At 43.0% G+C, this 19,774-nt stretch overlaps 1 protein-coding gene across 4 annotated transcripts in view; it reads left to right on the top strand.

The window, feature by feature from the left end:
* Positions 1 to 294: 294 nt before the first annotated feature.
* The window catches only part of LOC148018628 (uncharacterized), a 99,890-nt gene continuing 80,410 nt past the window's right edge, over positions 295 to 19,774 (top strand). For 2 of the 4 annotated variants that reach the window (XM_087661594.1, XM_087661593.1), the window contains exons 1-2: positions 295 to 716; positions 827 to 916. In XM_087661594.1, the coding sequence (XP_087517720.1) occupies positions 572 to 716; positions 827 to 916 (235 nt within the window). In that variant the 5' untranslated portion in view covers positions 295 to 571. Of the gene's footprint in view, positions 717 to 826; positions 917 to 19,774 lie in introns of those variants that run through there. The other 2 variants (XM_087661595.1, XM_087661596.1) reach the window with 2 other exon arrangements.

Below are 19,774 nucleotides of genomic sequence, written 5' to 3'. Positions count from 1 at the left end.
TATCTCAGACGTGGCCAAAATATAACTTTTGTAAGGCTCTGATGTTTTGTACCGGAGGGTATTTCTTTATTTACAAACTACTAGGTGCTCCGCGTCTAGACTCGCCCCGGCGCGAAACACCAGGGTGGGCGCGATTTTTGCGGCGAGGGCGGGTGCTGGACGCGTGGCATCCGCCCCCAACCTCCCCCCCTTAACTAATAGTAAAGATTTTCGCGTGTAAATAATTTGCAACTATGATTATGATAATAAATATGGCCTATGTCTCTGTTTGAAAACATTTTGGCGGAAAAACTGAAACAGTAGGGAGCAGAGCAGAGCTGCTTGCTGCACGCGTCAATTCTCGGATGTCCGAACACATACAGAGACGAACTTCAGTAGTGGAGAGTGGAGAGAGCGAGCAGACAAGGTCCTGCTACTATGGCTGATTCTATATTCATATCTGTTCAGCAGGCATGGCGTCAATATGCAGCAAAACTGCTTGTGTGACAAGACAATGTATGCACGCCATCGCCCTTCTCATTAACCTTTGGCATGAGTGAACAGTGAATATATCACATCAATCTTTTGGAAAATGGAAAAGATTTCTGTCTCCATACGAGTTCGTCCTTTAGATAAACAGGAGGCTGCCAAAGGAAGTCCATGGCAGGTCTCCAGTAGAACAATTACTCTTTGTGGTCCTTCTGGTGCGCCTCTGCCTAATCAAGTGTATACATTTGGTAAGGCCATTCGAGATTGTCATCTTTATAAATGGTGAAGTCCCGTCTGCGTATTCTGTTTGTTGCAAGGGCACAAGGTTTCTATAATTAGTTATCATTCCCTCTCGCAGACAATGTGTTTGGCACGAAGTCGACCACTGCTGAGATATATTCCGCTACAACTAAGGCTATCGTAGCCTCTGCAGTAAAAGGTTTCAATGGTAAGATTGCTCTGGTTGATACATATTTTTGCATGTTGTATGACACACAAGAGATCCCTAATGATGAACTCTTAGTTCGTCTATGGACTTAATTTTAGATACAATCACAAACAAGCAGATTACTCAAGTCGTTTGACCCAACAAAAACAGAATCGTAATGCAAAATGTATTTGAAATGACAGGAATTATTTTAAAACAAGCACATTATTACTCCCTCGTCCCAAGTTCAGTAGCCTAATGGGGAACCAGGGTATGGTCTGAAAGGCACTGAGCATTCTCAATATTGGAAGCAAGACATTGAGTTCTACGGTCTATGTAATGGACCACACACACTCTCACCTGCTCGTGGGAAATTAGGTTCAACATGAATATTTGAATGCCATGACAGCTGGTTCCATGTGAAATATTTGCTTTTGTACAGGGGGCTCAGGAAAGATCCAAGCCAGAGGAATGCATTGCTAAGATGTGGAAAAAGTTACATGCATCCCAAGTGCCTAGGAAAAGCTTATGTGTCACTTTCTTTTCACCAGTAAAGAGTCTTGGCTGTTTGGTGATTTTTCTTCTTGATTACATGATTATGCTTAATTTCATCATTGAGCTAAATGCTTTGACACGTGCCACTTTTGCTGTTGTGGCAACTTGCTAGGCACTTAGTTATTTTACGGTAGCAAGCCAAGGATCCCAAAATACAAGCCAATGCCAAAGGCAAAAGCTATAACAAGTTATGTTTGTTAGTATCTACGTGATTTTTAGTATCAGATATTGGCCCAAAACACTTTAATTAGCCATAAATGTCCATGGTGACACTAGAGACTTAACATCGATTAACTAATTAATGTTAGTCTAAGGTTAGTAAGTGCTCTAAGATACTTGGAAGAAAAATTGGTCTAACCAATTTGATTGTTGGTTGATTAGATTATTCTTTTGGGCATAGAAATAATTATTAAATTAATTTTTAGAATTATATTTTGAAAATTAATTTAATGGGTTGGATAATGCTAGAAATTCAATTTAGAAGGTTGCACTTGGCAAAGCTTGTCCATGCAAGTTTGGAAAAGTTAAATTGGGGCTAAAGGTAGAAGAAATTCTTATTTTTACATTTTGAAGTTGTTGGAAAGAGGGATTAGATTGTTGCTACTTGCTTTTGGAGCCATTTTCTAGCCATTTTGGTGAAGACGATTGCATAAGCTTGTGATCAGAGGAAGCTAGTGATTGCATATTCTTGACTAGAGGAAGCTGGTGATTGCAGCTGATGCACTTTCTTTTGAACATTACAACCTTTGATACTTCTTTTTGCTATTGGTGGATCCATTTGAGATTGGAAAACTGGGTTAACAACTCAATTTCATGAAATTCTTGTGACAAATCTTTAAATTTTCTCTCTATAGAGCATTCTCTCTCTTTCTCCAGCCATTTCCTAGCTTTGCTTTAAGTTTTATAGCAATCCATTGAAGGTGGAGATATTGGTAAATCTTTGATGTATATTCTTATTTATAGTAGAAATTAGGGTTTGATAGCCACATCAATGCCTAGATTTGAAGGCTTCATACGTTAATTTTCAGAGTTGAAATTAGTGTATTTCAGGAGTATTCAAGGGGCCAACCGCTCAGCATTGAATTTGGGGCTAATTTATTTTCCAAGGAGCATGGGCGAAGGTCAATCCTCTAGCAAATCAAGGGACAAATTGATTTAAAGACTTGTTGGTCATTTATGATAGCAAGTGGTACTTGGACTAGTGCATTTCAGTTTATGTGATTTAATTATTGGCTGTAATTATTGATTGATTAGGTTATTACCATCCTATTCAAGGAGAAAGGTTGGTTTTAGTAGCTCCATGCCCTTCATGACTTTTTCACACAGCGTGGATTGATGGTTAATCTTGGGAAAACCAAGATCTTAATCTTTTAGATATCAGCCCTAATGAGGAGGAGATCAACCTTTACCCTAGGAGTAGAATAGGTGGAGATTGTAGGCTCATATGTTAACTTAGGGGATCACATTCATTGTATTCTCTAGGAGATTCACGTTGGCATAGGTACCCAAACATCGACTCACACGAGGATACGTAGCATTGGCCATGATGGAGAGACTGCCACTAGGTACACTTTTAGGAGGTTGTCACACAGAGGTGGCTAGTTGACACATTGGTCACACCAGCCATGATGTATGGTGCACCTGTTTGGACCCTTGGCTTACCTATGGACATAGATTGAGAGACCACATACTATCATACTCTCATGGATTATTTGTAGCAAACTATCGGTACCACATGAGATCATTAGAGTTGAGTTTGTTGCGTTCCCTATGATGATGGAGACTGTTTTTTAGGCCATTAGCTTTATACATAGAGTACATGACATGCACCTAGATAGACTACCTAGGAGAGACTTCAAGACCCCTAGGCAACTAGCTTAGGTAGGACATGAGACTTCATGGTATGCAAAAGTCGAGTAGTGGATCACATGATATGGAATCGATATGGACCATCTCACCACCTTTATGACCGTGACTCCCCTTCACACACTCCCATATTGAGAAGAACTTGGTCATGCGACATTACCAACTTTGCTATTAAGAGAAGTAAGGGTGATGGTATGCACTCATACCATATCAGAGAGACAATAGGGTTTGCGAGGAGAAATATAGAGTATATGGCAAACATTGAGAAAAGAAAACTTAAAAGAAGAGTGAAAAATGATGAACATTGAATCATGTTGATACAATGTTGATACAATGGAGCAAAACTCTAAGATGGTTATACTATCTTGGTTGATCAAGCAGCAAAACTTCAAGGGAATCTACATAGTGAAGGCAGTGAAACATAGGTCTCTATGTAGTAGAATATAGAAATAAATGTTGAATGGTGAAGGATAGTTATAGAGGGAGTGAAACGTAGTCTTTTAAGTGCTGTCAAAGTGGAGGAAAAGAAAATCAGCAATCATTGATTTTGGATGAAATAGGACAGCAAGGTAGCTTGCAAAATGCTGTAAATATAGCCTTAGGATGATCACCAGAGTTGCAAAATGCAGGTCACAATCCTTAGTTAGAAGCCACGTGTGTTGTTGGAGAAGGGACCGATTGCAAAAATACTGGTCAGATTTCCATAAAATTTGGTCATCAACAGGGGGAAATTTATTGCTAGTCAGCTAGAAAAATGTGGACAATTGGGTGACCTAATCTGCTTCCAAATGCAACTTGCAGATGAAGAGATAGGGCGCTTGGTAGCAGACAACAATGAAGAATACTTTGTAAACTGTAATGTCCTCCGAGTTGGGGTGGGAACAACAGTGGAGAGGCTAGGGAGAGAAGAGGAGGAATGATGGATGATGAGAGAATGAATGTGCACGTGTCTAAGAGAATGTGTGTAGTGAATGTTGGAATATTAGAATAGCAGCATGAAAAAGTGTGCACAAGAGGGAGAGAGAGCTCAAGTACATGAAGAAGATCTTGCTTAGTAAGTTGCTCACAAGTACAACTGGCACACTCTCTCTCACATTGAGAGTGACCCTTAGGACTGTTTAAATAGCCTTTGGATGGTTAGGGTTAGGGTTTCCCTTGCCCTCTAGTACATTCACACTTAGCTACCCTCATCCACTGTTGGATGCAGTGGGTTCACATGTCTATCTCTCAACACCTCCCCTCAATGCCAGAGTAGCATTGGATTACAAGACATGCTAATGTTCCCCCCTCTCCTTAATTACATGGGATATCCTTATAAATCAGACTACAAGAGTGCTTATAGGTAGAGGATTTAGAGATTTAGAAGAGTCAATCAGTAAGGTGTTGTGGAGATGAAGTTGGCCTCCGATTCTTTTGGTACTTCAAGGGTGGTAGGGTATTTATTGGTGATATGCCTTGATTTCTTACATTTGTTGCTCTTCATCTTGTCAGGATATTTCACTTCATCTTGTTAGGACATTTTTTTTAACTGTTGCTTACAATATGTTCCTTTTTATTGCAAAAGGAGCATTTACTGGAAATGATATGAAGCAAGAGTTGCTCACGGGTTGTTGAAGTAGATGCTTGACTAGTATTGCCTTTTTTTTGATTTCTTTTCTCCTCATCCAAACAAGATTGGATGGTGCTTTCCAAGGTTGGATTGGGGATATTTATAAGAGTAGTTACAAGGGTTAGGAACACCTTCTTTATAGCTTTTAAGAGAATTGGAATGGTATCTTCATCATGAATTGGAGCTTGAATGGAGGATAGCTATGCCATGAGCCTCTTCATATGAGGGATGAACTTACCCCAGTCTTCTCCTTGACTCTAGGCTAAGAAATTTGATCTTGAGGAAAATTTTAGAGTTCTTTCCTCTAGCCCTATAAAGCTTTTCAAGCTTATCCCATTTCTCCTTAGCAATGGTGAGTTGGTCAATGTGACGAATCAAAGATTCATCCAAATGAAGCATGATTATGGCTTGGGGATCTTTCATCATCTTCTACATCAATCAGATCGAATTGTACTTCATTAATATCTGCCATGGATGAAAGTTTTTTCTATCAAACTTACAAATTTGAGGCTTGACATAGACATAAGCCATGGCCATAATAGGAAGGTCTTATCGATTGCACTAGGCAATGGCAGTGTCTTATCCTTTACACAATGGGCAATAAGTGCAGAAGCAAATGAAATGATGTTTACATTAATAAGTAGCAAGCTCAATGTGATGGTCTACAAGATGAGATAAGAGATGATGACAATGGTCTATGTGTTTATAACTAACACATAGCCTTATAGTGGTCAATTGGATGGTGATACTTAAGCACTTATGGAATCATGCTTAAGGATTGAAACTTTTCTAATTTTTGAAAAGCAAGCAGTGATTAACAAATTTATTATTAGTGCTAAGAATCACGCATTGCCAAGTATAGGTGACACACTTAACAATAATCCGATTGTACCTAGCTTGAGGAGTTACTTTTGGTTGAAGATGCTCTGAGTTTAGAGCTTTCAGGTCTGCAATGAACTCCATAGAGGATTAATCAGTGTTAAAATCATTGTGTTAGTAACTTCAGTGAAAAGAAAACTCAAAAAGAACCAAGATTTGAAGCTTTGGCTACGTTTGCCTGCAAACACACAGTTAGGGTATTGCTCTGTGTGAGCAACAAAGATGGAATTTCAGGAAACCCTTTGAGGTGAAGATAGCCCACTTGGGAGGACTACAAATGCCCTATGGTGATGCCTTGATTGTGCCTTCAGCAGGTCGTGCCGTTGAGCCAAATTGCACGTTGTGAAATCTGTGCCAAATTGTGCTCCTGTTGCAATGCCGAGCTCCACATGCCACAATGTTGGGGTTTGAAGTTCTAGGCCATTGTGCCTTGAGCTGGAGAAGAGGTCTTTAGAAGAAAGTAGGGCTTGATATACTCTCTTTTGCTCTCCCCAGGTTGTCCAACAAAGGTGGGTATGGCAAGCAACTATGGAGGTTAAGAGGTATGATAAAGAAATGACACACTCATGTGCACTTAGTGTGAGATGGAGTTGAAGGAAGCTTGTTGGATTAGAGATGGCTCTGATACCATGTTGGAATATCAGAATGGCAGCATGAAAAATTGTGCATAAGAGGGAGAGAGAGCTCAAGTACAAGAAGATCAATGCTTAGTAAGTTGCTCACAAGTATAACTGATACACTCTCTCTCACATTGAGAGTGACCCTTTAGGGCTGTTTAAATAGCCTCTGGATGGCTAGGATTAGGGTTTCCTTTGCCCTTCATTCCATTCACACTCAGCTACCCTTCTCCACCCTTGGATGCAATGGGTTCACATGCCTCTCGCTCAACAGTGAAGAGAGTCTGTGCCCAAGATTACATTTCGTGTGCGTACGGAACGTTTTGTATGGTACCATTCCTTATGGTTCTATACAGGATTTGTGTGTTCGAATTGTTTCGAAAAGGTGACCATTGCTTGCATCTAGAATCTAACTATTGATGCCACTTTTTGACCATTGTTTGGAACTTTTTGGAGTTTGAAGTTTAAACTTCACTTTTCCTTTTATACTCCTTTCTCCTTAATGAATGATGTAAGGGCTCACCTCAAGGCTTAGCCCTTATAAAAGGGTAGTCCTCTGCTCCCTATCTCACCCCACAAATCGGTTTGTAGCTTCCTCATCTTCTTCAATCTTCTTCAAGTCTTCATCTTGGTCAAGCACCCTACTTCTCTCCCTCTCTCTCTCCCTCTTTGTCTCTCTTTCCCTCATCTCTTCCAAGTTTCTCTTATCCCTATCTTCAAGGATCCCAACATGGAGCTCGAGGAGATTGATCATTGAGTCGCACATTCTCGGTGGGGGTGTTGAGTTGTTGCTTGTTGGGTTTCACTCAAGCCTACGTTGACAGAGGAGTGTCAGTGATTAGTAGGACACTGGGGCACTTTTTACTCTCCATATGAGAGGTTTTTCCCCCCAGACTTATTCTCTTTTTTGTATGTGCCTATGTTACACATTTACGGACACTTATCATGTTGCACACACTTTTGGGTGTGAACACCCCTTACAACCCTAAGGTTTAAGGGTTGTATTTTGTACTTTCATCTTACACTCTTTTTCAATCTATTGCATTGGGTGTCGTGCTTGACTCTCCACATTGTCTATTGCACTCTCAACTAAGCTTTGGTCCTCTCAACTTCTCATAGTTGGTATCAGAGCTGAGTTCAGCTCTTCTCCAAGAGTTCTCGCTAGGTCTACAACTCTTGCTCAACACCTCCACCAGGTACAAGGCTGCCTGTGACAGTGTTGTCCACCTCCAGCTCATGTGTTGCCAGCTCTCGGTTTGAAAAGGTGCCTTCCTCTGCAATCAGCCCCTGCCCTATTGTGCGCCGCCCTATGGCGCTCTTCTTGGTGTGTGCAGCCACCCCCATCCGGTGTCCTTTGGTGTAGCTTGACTGTGTCGCCTCAGCCCCTCGTTTGCGCCTGCTTGCTCCAACCCCAGCGCCTCTGAGCGCCGCCCTTCACTAGTTTGCCCACAGTTATTGCCAGCGCCCACGCCCAGGTCAGCGCCACCTCTGACTTGTAGCGGTGTTGCTACACATGCTTGCTTGTGCCTTGTTCAAACGCCGCATGTTTGCTAGTGCTGCCTATACCACACTTGTTGCATATGACTTCAACCTCACTAGCACCCTTGGCCTACCATGCCTCAACAACACCTGGTCCAGTGCACCTTTAGTACGAGCCAGTACGATAGTCAAATTAAGGTAAAATGACATTTTTTCATCAATTTTTATTTCAAATCTTACTCGTAGGAAAAGGATGGTGCTTGGGCAACATATCTTTGTATTTGCAAGTGTTTGGGACACATTTCACATAGAGATTTTGTGAAAATTTGGGGCTTTTGTTGTCAGTTCAGAGATTGGCAAATGTATTGCAGTTTCAATCTGAAATAGATTGTTTTTGACCATTTTGGGGCAATAAATTTTGGGGCTTTTGCTTCTACAGTGCTGCTGAGCATTAAATGCACCTTGGATTGTGTGCATTACAGACAGTTTTGACAAAGTGAACTTCAATTTGCAAGTTGCAGCTACCTATTTGCTGTAATTTTTGGAAATTTTGAGATTTCCAGGTTGGTCCAGCTTGGACATTGCTCATTTCTTGCTCTTTTTGGCATTGATTATCATGGCAAATCAGGGAGGTGATGCATTTACCTATGTATCCAAGGAGGACAGGTTGGATAGTAACAACTATTCACTTTGGTCCTTCATGATGAAGAATGTGCTGATTGCGAAGAATCTTTGGGACTATGCTAGCAGAGAAGAAGTTAGTCCCGAAGTTGTGGCTTCTACTACTCTTGCTCTAGGAGGACGTCGATAACGGGCACCTCAGCCTGCTGAGCTTGCTCCACTTCAACCACTTTCCCAAAGATCAGTAGCTCAAAAGACATGGGATACACAGGATGCACAGGCTTTATCACTGATTGCATTGGTAGTTCAGCGGTCTATCATCCCTCATATTTGGTTTGCAGCTTTTTCACGAGAAGCCTGATTAACTTTGGAGTAGATGTTTGCTAGTAAGAATGAGACCCGCATCTCTCTCTTAAATAAAGAGCTTGAGACACTAAAGATGGATGAGGGTGATTCTATGTAGGATTGCTTGAACAAAATTTAGCACTTACGTGAGCAGCTTATGAATGTCGACAAGTATTACTCAGATTCACAGCTGATATCTACTATATTGAACTCATTACCGCCCTCATACTTGGCCTTTCATACGGCCTTTAACCTCACCATGAGGATTGTTCCATAGTCGATTACTTTTCTTCAGCTGGTTAGTTTGCTCCTAGAGGAAGAGCAGACAAGAAGAAACAATGGTGTGGATGTCATAGCCTCTGAGCAACCTTTTATGGCATGACAAAAGGGCAAGGGCAGCCAAGCAAAGAATGCTCCGCAGAGTTTTAGAAATTCAAGCACTTCATAGGGTAATGAAAAGTAAGGGGATACGCAAGCCAAGAAGGGCAAATGTCATTATTGCAGGAAGCTAGGCCTCTACATGATTGAGTGTAGAAAGCGCATAGCCAAGGAGAAGAAAAAGGAGTTGGGGATGTCTATTTCTGATGCTCCTTCCATTGCTACTGAGTCAACATCCTTTGTTGCAGACAGGGACTATTGCTTTTATGCATGCTGTTATGACTCTTGTTGGGCTAATAGAGTATTTAGCTCTACTGAGGATGCATATACTTGGTTTTTTGAAAGTGGTGCTTTTAGGCACATCACATCTCATAGAGATTTATTTGCTTCTATTAGTGCAGATCCACTTGGCAAGTCTGTATAGTGTGTCAACAATGCATCATATCTTGTTAGAGGTATTGGGGAGATTGTACTCACAGCCATTGATGGCTCTATTCTCCACCTACAGGATGCTTTGTTTGTGCAAGGTATACAGAAGAATTTGCTATCTATTTCTTCTTTGGCTCGATGTGGATTATAGGTCACCTTTGATGATGACAGATACATGGGTGCGAGATAAGGAACACATGACTTTGGTCTTGATTGGCACTCTATGTCATGGGTTATATGAGCTGGATGCTCTTTTAGTTGATCAATCAGCGTATTTAGCGTCCACTCTTACTCCTGCTATGTTACAGACGGAGTTATGGCATGCTCGCATGGGGCATGTGAACTATGGTAGCTTGATGCTCTTATAGCATATACAAATGCTAGATGGATTACCTCTTTTGGAGAGACCTCTTGAGCACTTATGCAAGGGATGTATTTTGGGGAGAATGCATCGGTTTTCGTTTCCCCGTGATGTTGCTTTTAGAGCCACAACCAGGTTATAGTTAGTGCACTCAAATGTATGTGGCCCGCAAACAAAGTCATTGGGTGGATGTTGCTATTTTGTGACTTTTATTTCTGACTTTACTTGCTTCTGTTGGGTCTATTCTTTAGTGAAAAAGTCAGAAGTGTATGATGCATTAGGAAAATATATGTTCTTTATGCTGAATTCTTTTTTGAAGCAGAAGGGCATTGTTCATCAGTTCATTACTACTTATACTCTACAATAGAATGGGGTTGCAAAGAGGAAGAATCAGTTACTCATGGAGATGGCCAGATGTATGTTGAAAGCAAAGAGCTTGCCACAGTTTTTGGATGGAAGCCGTTATGTGTGCTTTCCATGTTTTGAATAGATGCCCCACCAAAGCATTAAAGAATGTCACGCCTTTTGAGGCTTGGAATAGCCGGAAACCTTCTGTTGGGCACTTTCGTATCTTTGGGTGTCTTGCATATGCACACATTCCCTAGATACTCAGAAAAAAGTTGGATAACAAGGTTGTCAAATGCATTTTTGTGGGATATAGCAATGAGAGTAAAAGATACAGACTATACGATCCTGTGTCTATAAAGATATTTGTTAGTAGGGATGTACTTTTTGATGAAAAATCAGAATAATCCCTTGCTGGTTTTGACACATATCAGGTTGCCCGTGATGTATTTGAAGGGCTGCTGCCCATTTCATTTGGTGATTCAATTGGAGTTTCAGCAAGTGAACCTAATGTTCATCCAACTGCTCTATTGGAAAATGCAGAAAATCAGCTATTCAGCAAAGTGCACAATCAGGAGGCAAGACAAATACCTAGATGGTATTTACAGACTATGAAAGATAGTCATTTGGATGCTCCTATGGCTGGTCGTACTAGAAGACAAGCTTGTATGCATGATATTGTACGTACCATAGAGTTTGTTATGGCAACAAATACAGTTGATGATGAGGAGCTTGAATGTTTTGAGGATGCACAACATAGTATGCATTGGATGGCAGCAATGCAAGCTGAGTTTGATTCTATCATTAAGAATCAAACATGGGATTTAGTGTCTTTGCCTATTAGGAAGAAAGCCATTGGAACAAAATGGGTCTACAAGCTGAAAAGAAATACAGATGGATCCATTGACAAATATAAGGTAAGGCTTGTAGCCAAGGGCTATGCACAGAAGAAAGGCATTGATTATGAGGAGACATTTGCTCCTACCTCCCGTACGACTACCATTAAGTCTATGGTTGCTTTGGCTGCCCATTATGAAAGGATTGTGCATCAATTAGATATTAAGACTATTTTTACATGGGGAACTTCATGAGGAAGTATATATACAACAACCCATTGGTTTTGCAGTTGAGGGATCCGAACACTTGGTTTGTAAGTTGAAAAAGGCTTTACATGGCTTGAAACAAGCTCCTAGAGCTTGGTATGCAAAGACTGATGCCTTTTTACCTAGCCAAGGGTTTATAAACATCTCATTAGAGTCTACCCTTTACGTACGTAACGAGGGGGGATCCATGCTGATCATTTGTCTATGTGTTGATGACCTTTTGCTTACAGGGACACATGCTGATCAGATTTCAGCATTTAAACAAAATTTGTAGCAAACTTTTGAGATGTTAGACTTGGGGTCTTTGCATTATTACTTGGGCATTCAATTCATATATGATGCTAGAGGTATCGATTTATCACAGTCAAGATACATTGGTAAACTCCTTGAGAGGTTTGGCTTACAGGATTGCAAGCCAGTATGTACACCAATGGAACTTGGACTAAAGCTGTCATTGCATGATGACAGTGATTTGTTTGATATACACACATATGCTCTAGCAATTGAATGCCTTATCTACCTATGTAACACTAGGCCGGGCATACAATTTGCAGTTTTAGCCTTGAGCAGATATATGCATCAACTGCGCATGTCACATTGGCAAGTTGTCAAGCATGTCTTCCGTTACTTGTAGGGTACTAGATTTCTTGGATTGCTTTATGCTAAAGGGGGACCACTGCACTTACATGCTTATAGTGATTTTGATCGGGTTGGTGATTATGATTCACGTCACTCTACTAGTGGCAATTGTTTCTTTCTAGGCTCATCTTGGATATCTTTGCTTAGCAAGAAATAGTCCACTGTTGCCACATCGTCATGTGAAGCTGAATACAAGGCAGCTTTCACTACCATAGTTGAATGTGTATGGATTAGACACTTTCTAGCTGATTTGGATGTATCTGTCACGGAGCCTACTCCTTTGTTCACTGACAGTCAGAGTGCATTGTAGTGGCATGGAACCCAGTGTTTCATGCATGCACGAAACACATTGAGATACATTATCACTTTGTCAAAGACAGGCTACATGTAGGAGATATCAGCCTTGTCTATTGTCCTACCACTAGTAATGTGACAAACATCTTCACCACAGCTCTTTCTTGTGACAAATTTGAAGCATTTCGCAATGCTTTAAATTTGATCTCCTTTGGTGGCGGATGACCCTTGTATTTTGATCACTTTTCACTCCAGGGGGGTTTGTTGGATTTCGCTCATGCCTACGCTCACAGAGGAGTGTCGGTGATGAGTAGGACACTAGACACTTTTTACTCTCCGTACGAGAGGTTTTTTCCCCTAGGCTTATTCTCTTTTTTGTATGTGTCTATGTTACACATTTATGAGCACTTATCATGTTGCACATACTTTCGGGTGTGAATACCCCTTACAACCCTAAGGTTTAAGGGTTGTACTTTGTACTTTCATCTTACACTCTTTTTTAGTCTATTGTATTGGGTGTTGTGCTTCACTCTCCACACTGTCTACTGCACTCTCACGATCCTCTCAACTTCTCACATTGCTCGAGTTGCGAGCACTAGGACTACCACTGCACCACCCATCAAAACCTACATGAGGTGAGGCTTGGGGAGTTCCTCTATTGCACATATAGTTGCAGTTTGCAAAGAATGCTCTAGTTTAAGAACCTAAGTATGATGATAATGGGAACGTCGTCAGTGATGGGGACTTTGGTGAGGTGTTTGAGGCCTCTTCTAATGAGGGCCACTCTCTACTTGATGTATTTGGGCTTAATGACGAGTCCTCATGAGTGATGAGCCATTTTGTATTTTCTCATTTAGAGTCTTTTTATGAGCATTGAGTGATAGGCTATTGCGTCTACCATGGCAAATGCCATTTTATATCTTTTTCTCTTACTCAATCGAACATGTTATGGTTTACCTGACTCTAGTTTTAAGTTTCAACTCTTATATGTCCTCACAATTATTGTCTAAACTCAAATTCATGGAAACTTTGTTCTTTCCATGATCTCTCTTTAAGTTGCACAATTTATATGTGTGTAGGTTGATTTTATATGTATTTTTTAAATGAACGTATGAAGCAACATATTTTGTTCTTAAAATTTTTATGCACGTACTAAGTCGCACATATTCGCGTATTGAATGTATTGTACTAAACGTATGAAACCACCTTGTCTGTGCCTTATTTATAGGCATTGGGGTGTCTCGGGTGGCATCCCAAAATGTGGGTGCCTAGTCCTTTTTGGGATTGTAAGTGTGAAACCAAAAGAAATTAAGAAAAAAAAAGAACTTAATGAATGGGTGTCTCAACACCCCCTCTTAGGCCCAAAAAGGTTGAGAGAGAGAGAGAGAGAGAGAGAGAGAGAGAGAGAGAGAGAGAGAGAGAGAGAGAGAGAGAGAGAGAGAGAGAGAGAGAGAGAGAGAGAGAGAGAGAGAGAGAGAGAGAGAGAGAGAGAGAGAGAGAGAGAGAGAGAGAGAGAGAGAGAGAGAGGGCAGATGATCGGAGAGTCGCGATGTCATTGCCTACTCGTTCCGCCCTGCCGTCGGTCGTCTGACCTATTGGCCCTGTTCGCCATCACTCCTGTCTGCCATCGGCCGTCAGACCTGCGGGTCTTGGTCGCTGTCGGTGTCCGTCAGTCCTGTCCGCCATTAGACCTGGCCGCCATCAAACCTACTCGTCGGACTTGCTCGCCATCAGGACCTGTCCGCCATCGCCTGTCAGCCGTTGTTGTGCTCGCCCTAGGTAACAGCTCGTCTGTGACAATTTTTCACAAGGCGCACAAATCTCTTCTTCATCCCAGCGAGAGTCAGCATCCACCGTTCGAGCCTAAGCTTGCGCCCTTGGATTCTGCAACTTGTGCCTCGTGCAATCTAGTCCGGTGCACGGAGACAGAGTAGCCCTGCCTTTACACACACACACACACACACACACACACACACACACACACACACAGAAAGAAAGAAAGAAAAAAAGTTATATTAACGTTTTCTAAAGACCAAAACTAGCCTATGAGACAAACTGTGATACAACTGATGAGGTCCAGCTATCCAAAATAAAAGTGCTGAATGAAAAGCTAAAAACTAGAACTGAAAATACGGTGCTGTGAGTGTGTGAGAGAGAGAGAGAGAGAGAGAGAGAGAGAGAGAGAGAGAGAGAGAGAGAGAGAGAGAGAGAGAGAGAGAGAGAGAGAGAGAGAGAGAGAGAGAGCGCCAATGAGAGAGCAAGAGAGTGAGAGATAGAGAGAGAGGACAAAAGCATGGCTGGGCTGGATATGGCTTTTATCGACTACATGGTGGCAGCCCTTGGTCTGGATTCTCATATAGAGGAACCGGAGGATATGGTTCCTTGCACAGAGGAGATGCCTCCTGGTTCAGACTTTGCGCTTGCAGGCAAACGCTCCAAGCATACTCCCAACGAGACAATGGGTCATCAGGAACGTTCCTATGCGCAGGTTGCCTTTGATTCTGTGGATTCGCAAGAGATTGATTGGGAGCATTTGTTGGAGTTTGCCAATACTCTGCTTGGCGATTATGTCCAGCATAATCATGAAGCTTTTTTTGACTCGGAAACTGAAGAAGTTCTGGAAGCCACGGTGGACCCGAAAATTGTCTTGCGCTCTTTTTCGGTGTTTTATAAACGTGCGGTTATACTCTTTTTCATTGGCAGGATCCCAGTGCTTTCCCATATTCGCCAGTGGTTGCACCATTTACTACAAGGGGAGTGTGCTGAGGAGATCTTTGTTGGGCCCCGAGGCTTCTATGAGGTGCTGTTGAAATCGGAGAAGCATCAGGCTGAGCTCCTGTCCAAATTGCCATTGTTCTTTGATCGCCGTTTGGTCCATGTTGTGCCATGGCGCCCTATGGTAGACTTTCAGCGCCTGCTTCAACGTGAATGCCCGGTGTGGGTTGAAGTGGAAAATTGTCCGGCTGTCTATTGGCCATTGTTAAAGGATGCTATGGCCGTTGTGGGAACGGTGCTGGTTCCCCCAAGCCTAAGGGCCATGAATCGAAACCGTTTGTGTATGTTATGGGACACTGCCAAGAAAAGGCCTGTGTGGCTTCGCCTTAATTGCTCTTGCATGCATCCTTTGCACTTTTGCTTGAAATGGGGCAACTTTGCAGGACACTACTTTTCGCGTGGAAAATTGGGGCATTTTATGGCTGAATGCCCAGAGCGGCAACCGTCTTCAGATGATGCGCATGTTGTGATGCTTATGGATGATATGGTGCTTGATGCTCCGGCACAGGAGGCCCCCCGGTCACCTAATGTTTTGGATAAAGGTAAACAACAGGTCGTGGGTTTGGATTCCGGTAGCAATGACTGGCTAGAGGCACGTTCCAAAAAAGGTAAAAAGTTGGATGCAGGCCTGGTGGCTTCTGGGCCTATTGTTCCACAGGATTCCGTGCGCACGTATATGCGCAGGAAAGAAATGTTCTCTTCACAGCATGTTGCTCGTACTATGGTTCCTTTTGCCCCCTGTAATCAGTCTACAAGGAAAGTATATACGGAAGGCCCAAAGGGCCCACCTGCTAAGCTAGCCTTTGATACTAGAGGTAATGTGATTACACCCTGGGATTGTCGTTATCCCCGTTCCACTTCCAAGGCAGTGGATATTCCCTCTACCTCTAAAGCGGGCCGCTAGAATTCTTTTGCAATGTTAGCTGATTTTCTGGATGAAGGTGTCTTGGACGTTCTCGCGGAAAAGGTGAAATCGAGGCAATAGGTGCCTCGTTCCTGATTCTCTTTTTTGAAGATATATGAAGATAGCCACGTGAAATGTGCGAGGCATTTGTTCTCGTCATAAGCAACATGCCATGTGGACTGTCTTGCATGAGAACCACTGGGATGTCTTGTGTGCGGTTGAGCACAAGAGTCACGGTGAAGCAGGAAAAGTTGTGGATTGCCATGGGTTTCGCGTGTTTTATGCAGGGACACATGCTATGCACTATTCTGGTGTGCTTATGATTGCCCATGAGAAATACCAGCCTGTTCTTATTAAAAATGATGTACAGGGCCGCTTTGTGGTAATTGAAGTTTTATTTGAAGGAGAGATCTTATGGTTGTTGGTGTCAGAAGTGGAGCAGTGGTGGAAGCATAAACATGTGCTGAAATAAATTGCTGAAACACAAGACAAAAAGAGAAAAGAAAAGAACACGATACAGATGAGAACTCAGATGTATGCATGGGAAATGGAATCCATATATCTGAACACGAGACAATCGCATACAACAGTGAGTCACTGGCTGCGTGGGCACTGGCACTGGCTCCTCTCTCTCCACAGAGTCTGCAGATGGTGAAGTGATGAAGTGACTGACTGAGGAGGAGCCACTGAGTATAAATAGGCTGAAAAAGTGGGGAGCAATAATGCTGGTCGGACAGCATTAAAGCTGGCCGACTGGTGCATAAAATGCTCCACTGGCATAAAATGCCACACCAGAAAAAACCTAAAATACCTAAAAAATGCCCAGCCCAGATCAAGCTCAGACTCACACATGAGCTGACAAATACTTTGTTAACACCCTCTCTCAGATCATGAGGGATCTGATACAATACAATAGTACAATGAAAAGGGATCAGAAACTATACAACATAGAACCACCAAGTAGAACCATGGATACCCAAGCAGTGGGTGATCAAGCCACCACCAAGGTGCCTCGGAGAGAACCTGATGTTCGATGTCGATCGTACCAAACACCTGAAAATAGAGAAGATCATAGCATATCTCTGTGTCCATCACTAATGTCTCGCAGTAGCATACAAGACCATCCTGTCAAAAATGCCTCTGAACATAGGTGACCATGGATTCCCCGCCTTTGGCCAGACCACCAAAGTGTCCCCTCATGTGAGCTCCAGACGAAAGCCTCCCGCTCTCTGCCAGATAACCAGCTCAGCATGAACCTAGATGTCAATCCCGGCTCCAGGATTTGATTCCGCCAGACTGAAGTCGATGCGTCAGGGACGTCCCTCTCTGGAACCTGTGCACCTGTATAAAAATATAGATGAGGCGCGGCTGCCCCATCTGAACACCCGCTCACACTCCCTCTCTGGCACAAGAGAGTCGTGAGGGATGACCTCATCACCACCACTAGAAAGCAGCCGAGGAAGGGGCCACCAAGCCCTTCCCGCGATCCAAAGAAGAGGATCCCTTCCGAGCCTTGGACTTCACCTTGGTCGGAGGATCGGAGTCGGAGTCTAATGAAGGAGAGGACTCATCGGTAGAGTCAACATCCCGCTTCGTCTTCTGCTCCTTCTTCCTGGAAGCCGCTAACTTCTTGCTGTCCTTTCGCAAATGTCCCTTCTTGCCACAGTGGTAACACTGGGCCTTCGACTTCTTCTTCCCGTCACCCCTCTCTGAAGCTACATAAGCCTCACCTCCATAATGGGCCGGAAGCCGCCCCTGTAATCTCAAGGATGCATCATGGTTGTCCTCATCAAAGTCTTCAGGAAGAGGAAAAGGACGGAGAGGTCGAGCAATAGCTCCACAGACGATGTACCATAGCCGCTTCTGCACAAACCAAGCTTTCATGACAGCACTCCATGTGAGATAATCAGGTCCATGTAACTTATCATCAGTGGAAGTGCACGGAGGAGCCATATGGAGAGGATAAGAAGAGAAGTAGAGAAGAGATGGAATTTAGAGAGGAAACACAGCCAAAACACAAGCACAGACTACAGAAAACGAGAGTTCACATGCGATAGAACCCAAAATCTGATCAATAGAAGACAAAATCTGCTGTAGAAAGTCAAAAAATCAGTCAAAAACTGCCAAAAACAGCAAAAACGGCCTGAAGTAACAGTCACCCAGCCACGAGAGATGCTGAATCAGCAAAACGCAGGCTGTAAACTGGAGAAAAACAGGTAGAAAACTGTCGCCAGCAGCTGCAGATGAAAAATGCAGGCAGCAGAGGGTGCGGAGGCAGCAGGCGATGGCAAAACTGCAAAAAACGCAGGCTGAAAACAGCCCCAAAACAGGTCGCTTGGCTGCGACAGCAGTCGTCTGATCAGCAGGGGTACAAAACAGTCCTGAAATCAGCAAGAAAACACAGCAGAAACACAAATCTTGAAAACTGATACCATGTCAGAAGTGGAGCAGCGGTGGAAGCATAAACATGTGCTGAAATAAATTGCTGAAACACAAGACAAAAAGAGAAAAGAAAAGAACACGATACAGATGAGAACTCAGATGTATGCATGGGAAATGGAATCCATATATCTGAACACGAGACAGTCGCATACAACAGTGAGTCACTGGCTGCGTGGGCACTGGCACTGGCTCCTCTCTCTCCACAGAGTCTGCAGATGGTGAAGTGATGAAGTGACTGACTGAGGAGGAGCCACTGAGTATAAATAGGCTGAAAAAGTGGGGAGCAATAATGCTGGTCGGACAGCATTAAAGCTGGCCGACTGGTGCATAAAATGCTCCACTGGCATAAAATGCCACACCAGAAAAAACCTAAAATACCTAAAAAATGCCCAGCGCAGATCAAGCTCAGACTCACACATGAGCTGACAAATACTCTGCTAACGGTTGGGCCTCTATGCTCCGAACGACCCTTCATCCCGACGGGATCTTTGGAAGACTTTGCAGAGCTCAATGTCACTTGGCAGAAGGGGTTTTTTGATGGGGGTTTTCAATATGTGTGTTGACTCTTCTCAATCCACTTCAGGGCATTCGATGATGGATGCTCCGGAAAGCCGGGTGTGAAATGCCTTTGCTCTTGAGGTACTTAAGCAAGATCTATGGTCTTGGCTCCACCCTTCTTCTACAGGGTTTACTTTTCATTCCGCACAATATACAACTATATGGTCGCGGTTGGACAGAATGTATATCATGCAGGATGATGATTTTCTTCGTGAGATGTTGAAAATGAAAGTCTTGTAATAATATGCCTTGTCAGACCATTTCCCTCTCTAGCTTGAGATACTTGTAGAACCCATTGCATCTTTTATGTAGTTGCTGGATAGGCTCCCTCTACGTTTCAACTCGTCTTATTTGAAGCATCCAATCTTTCAGGGCTATATGCAGCAATTGATTGAGAGATTTCTATTGGACTTCGTCTCTAAGGGCTCGGCTTCCTTTGAACGACTGCTTTCTAATGTGCAGCGGGTTGCTCGGCAGTATGGGATCCATCATGCCTCTATTTGTTGGCGGCGTCGACACGCAGCGGAGGACTTACTGGCTTTGGTTCGTTCGCTGCTGGTGGACACCCCAGATGATGAATTTGTGCTGTCACTGGCGATGCGTTTGGCTGATCTTATTAAAGAATTTCAGTTGAAATCTTATCAACAGGCCAAACTGCACAACTTGACTGACAATTTGCA

This window comes from Lygodium microphyllum, chromosome 21, assembly GCF_053477565.2.
Source record: "Lygodium microphyllum isolate KBCC chromosome 21, Lygodium_microphyllum_v1.1.10, whole genome shotgun sequence".
Classification (NCBI taxonomy): domain Eukaryota; kingdom Viridiplantae; phylum Streptophyta; class Polypodiopsida; order Schizaeales; family Lygodiaceae; genus Lygodium; species Lygodium microphyllum.
Note: the sequence above shows the minus strand (reverse complement) of the source record. Positions and strands in the feature narration are given on the sequence as shown.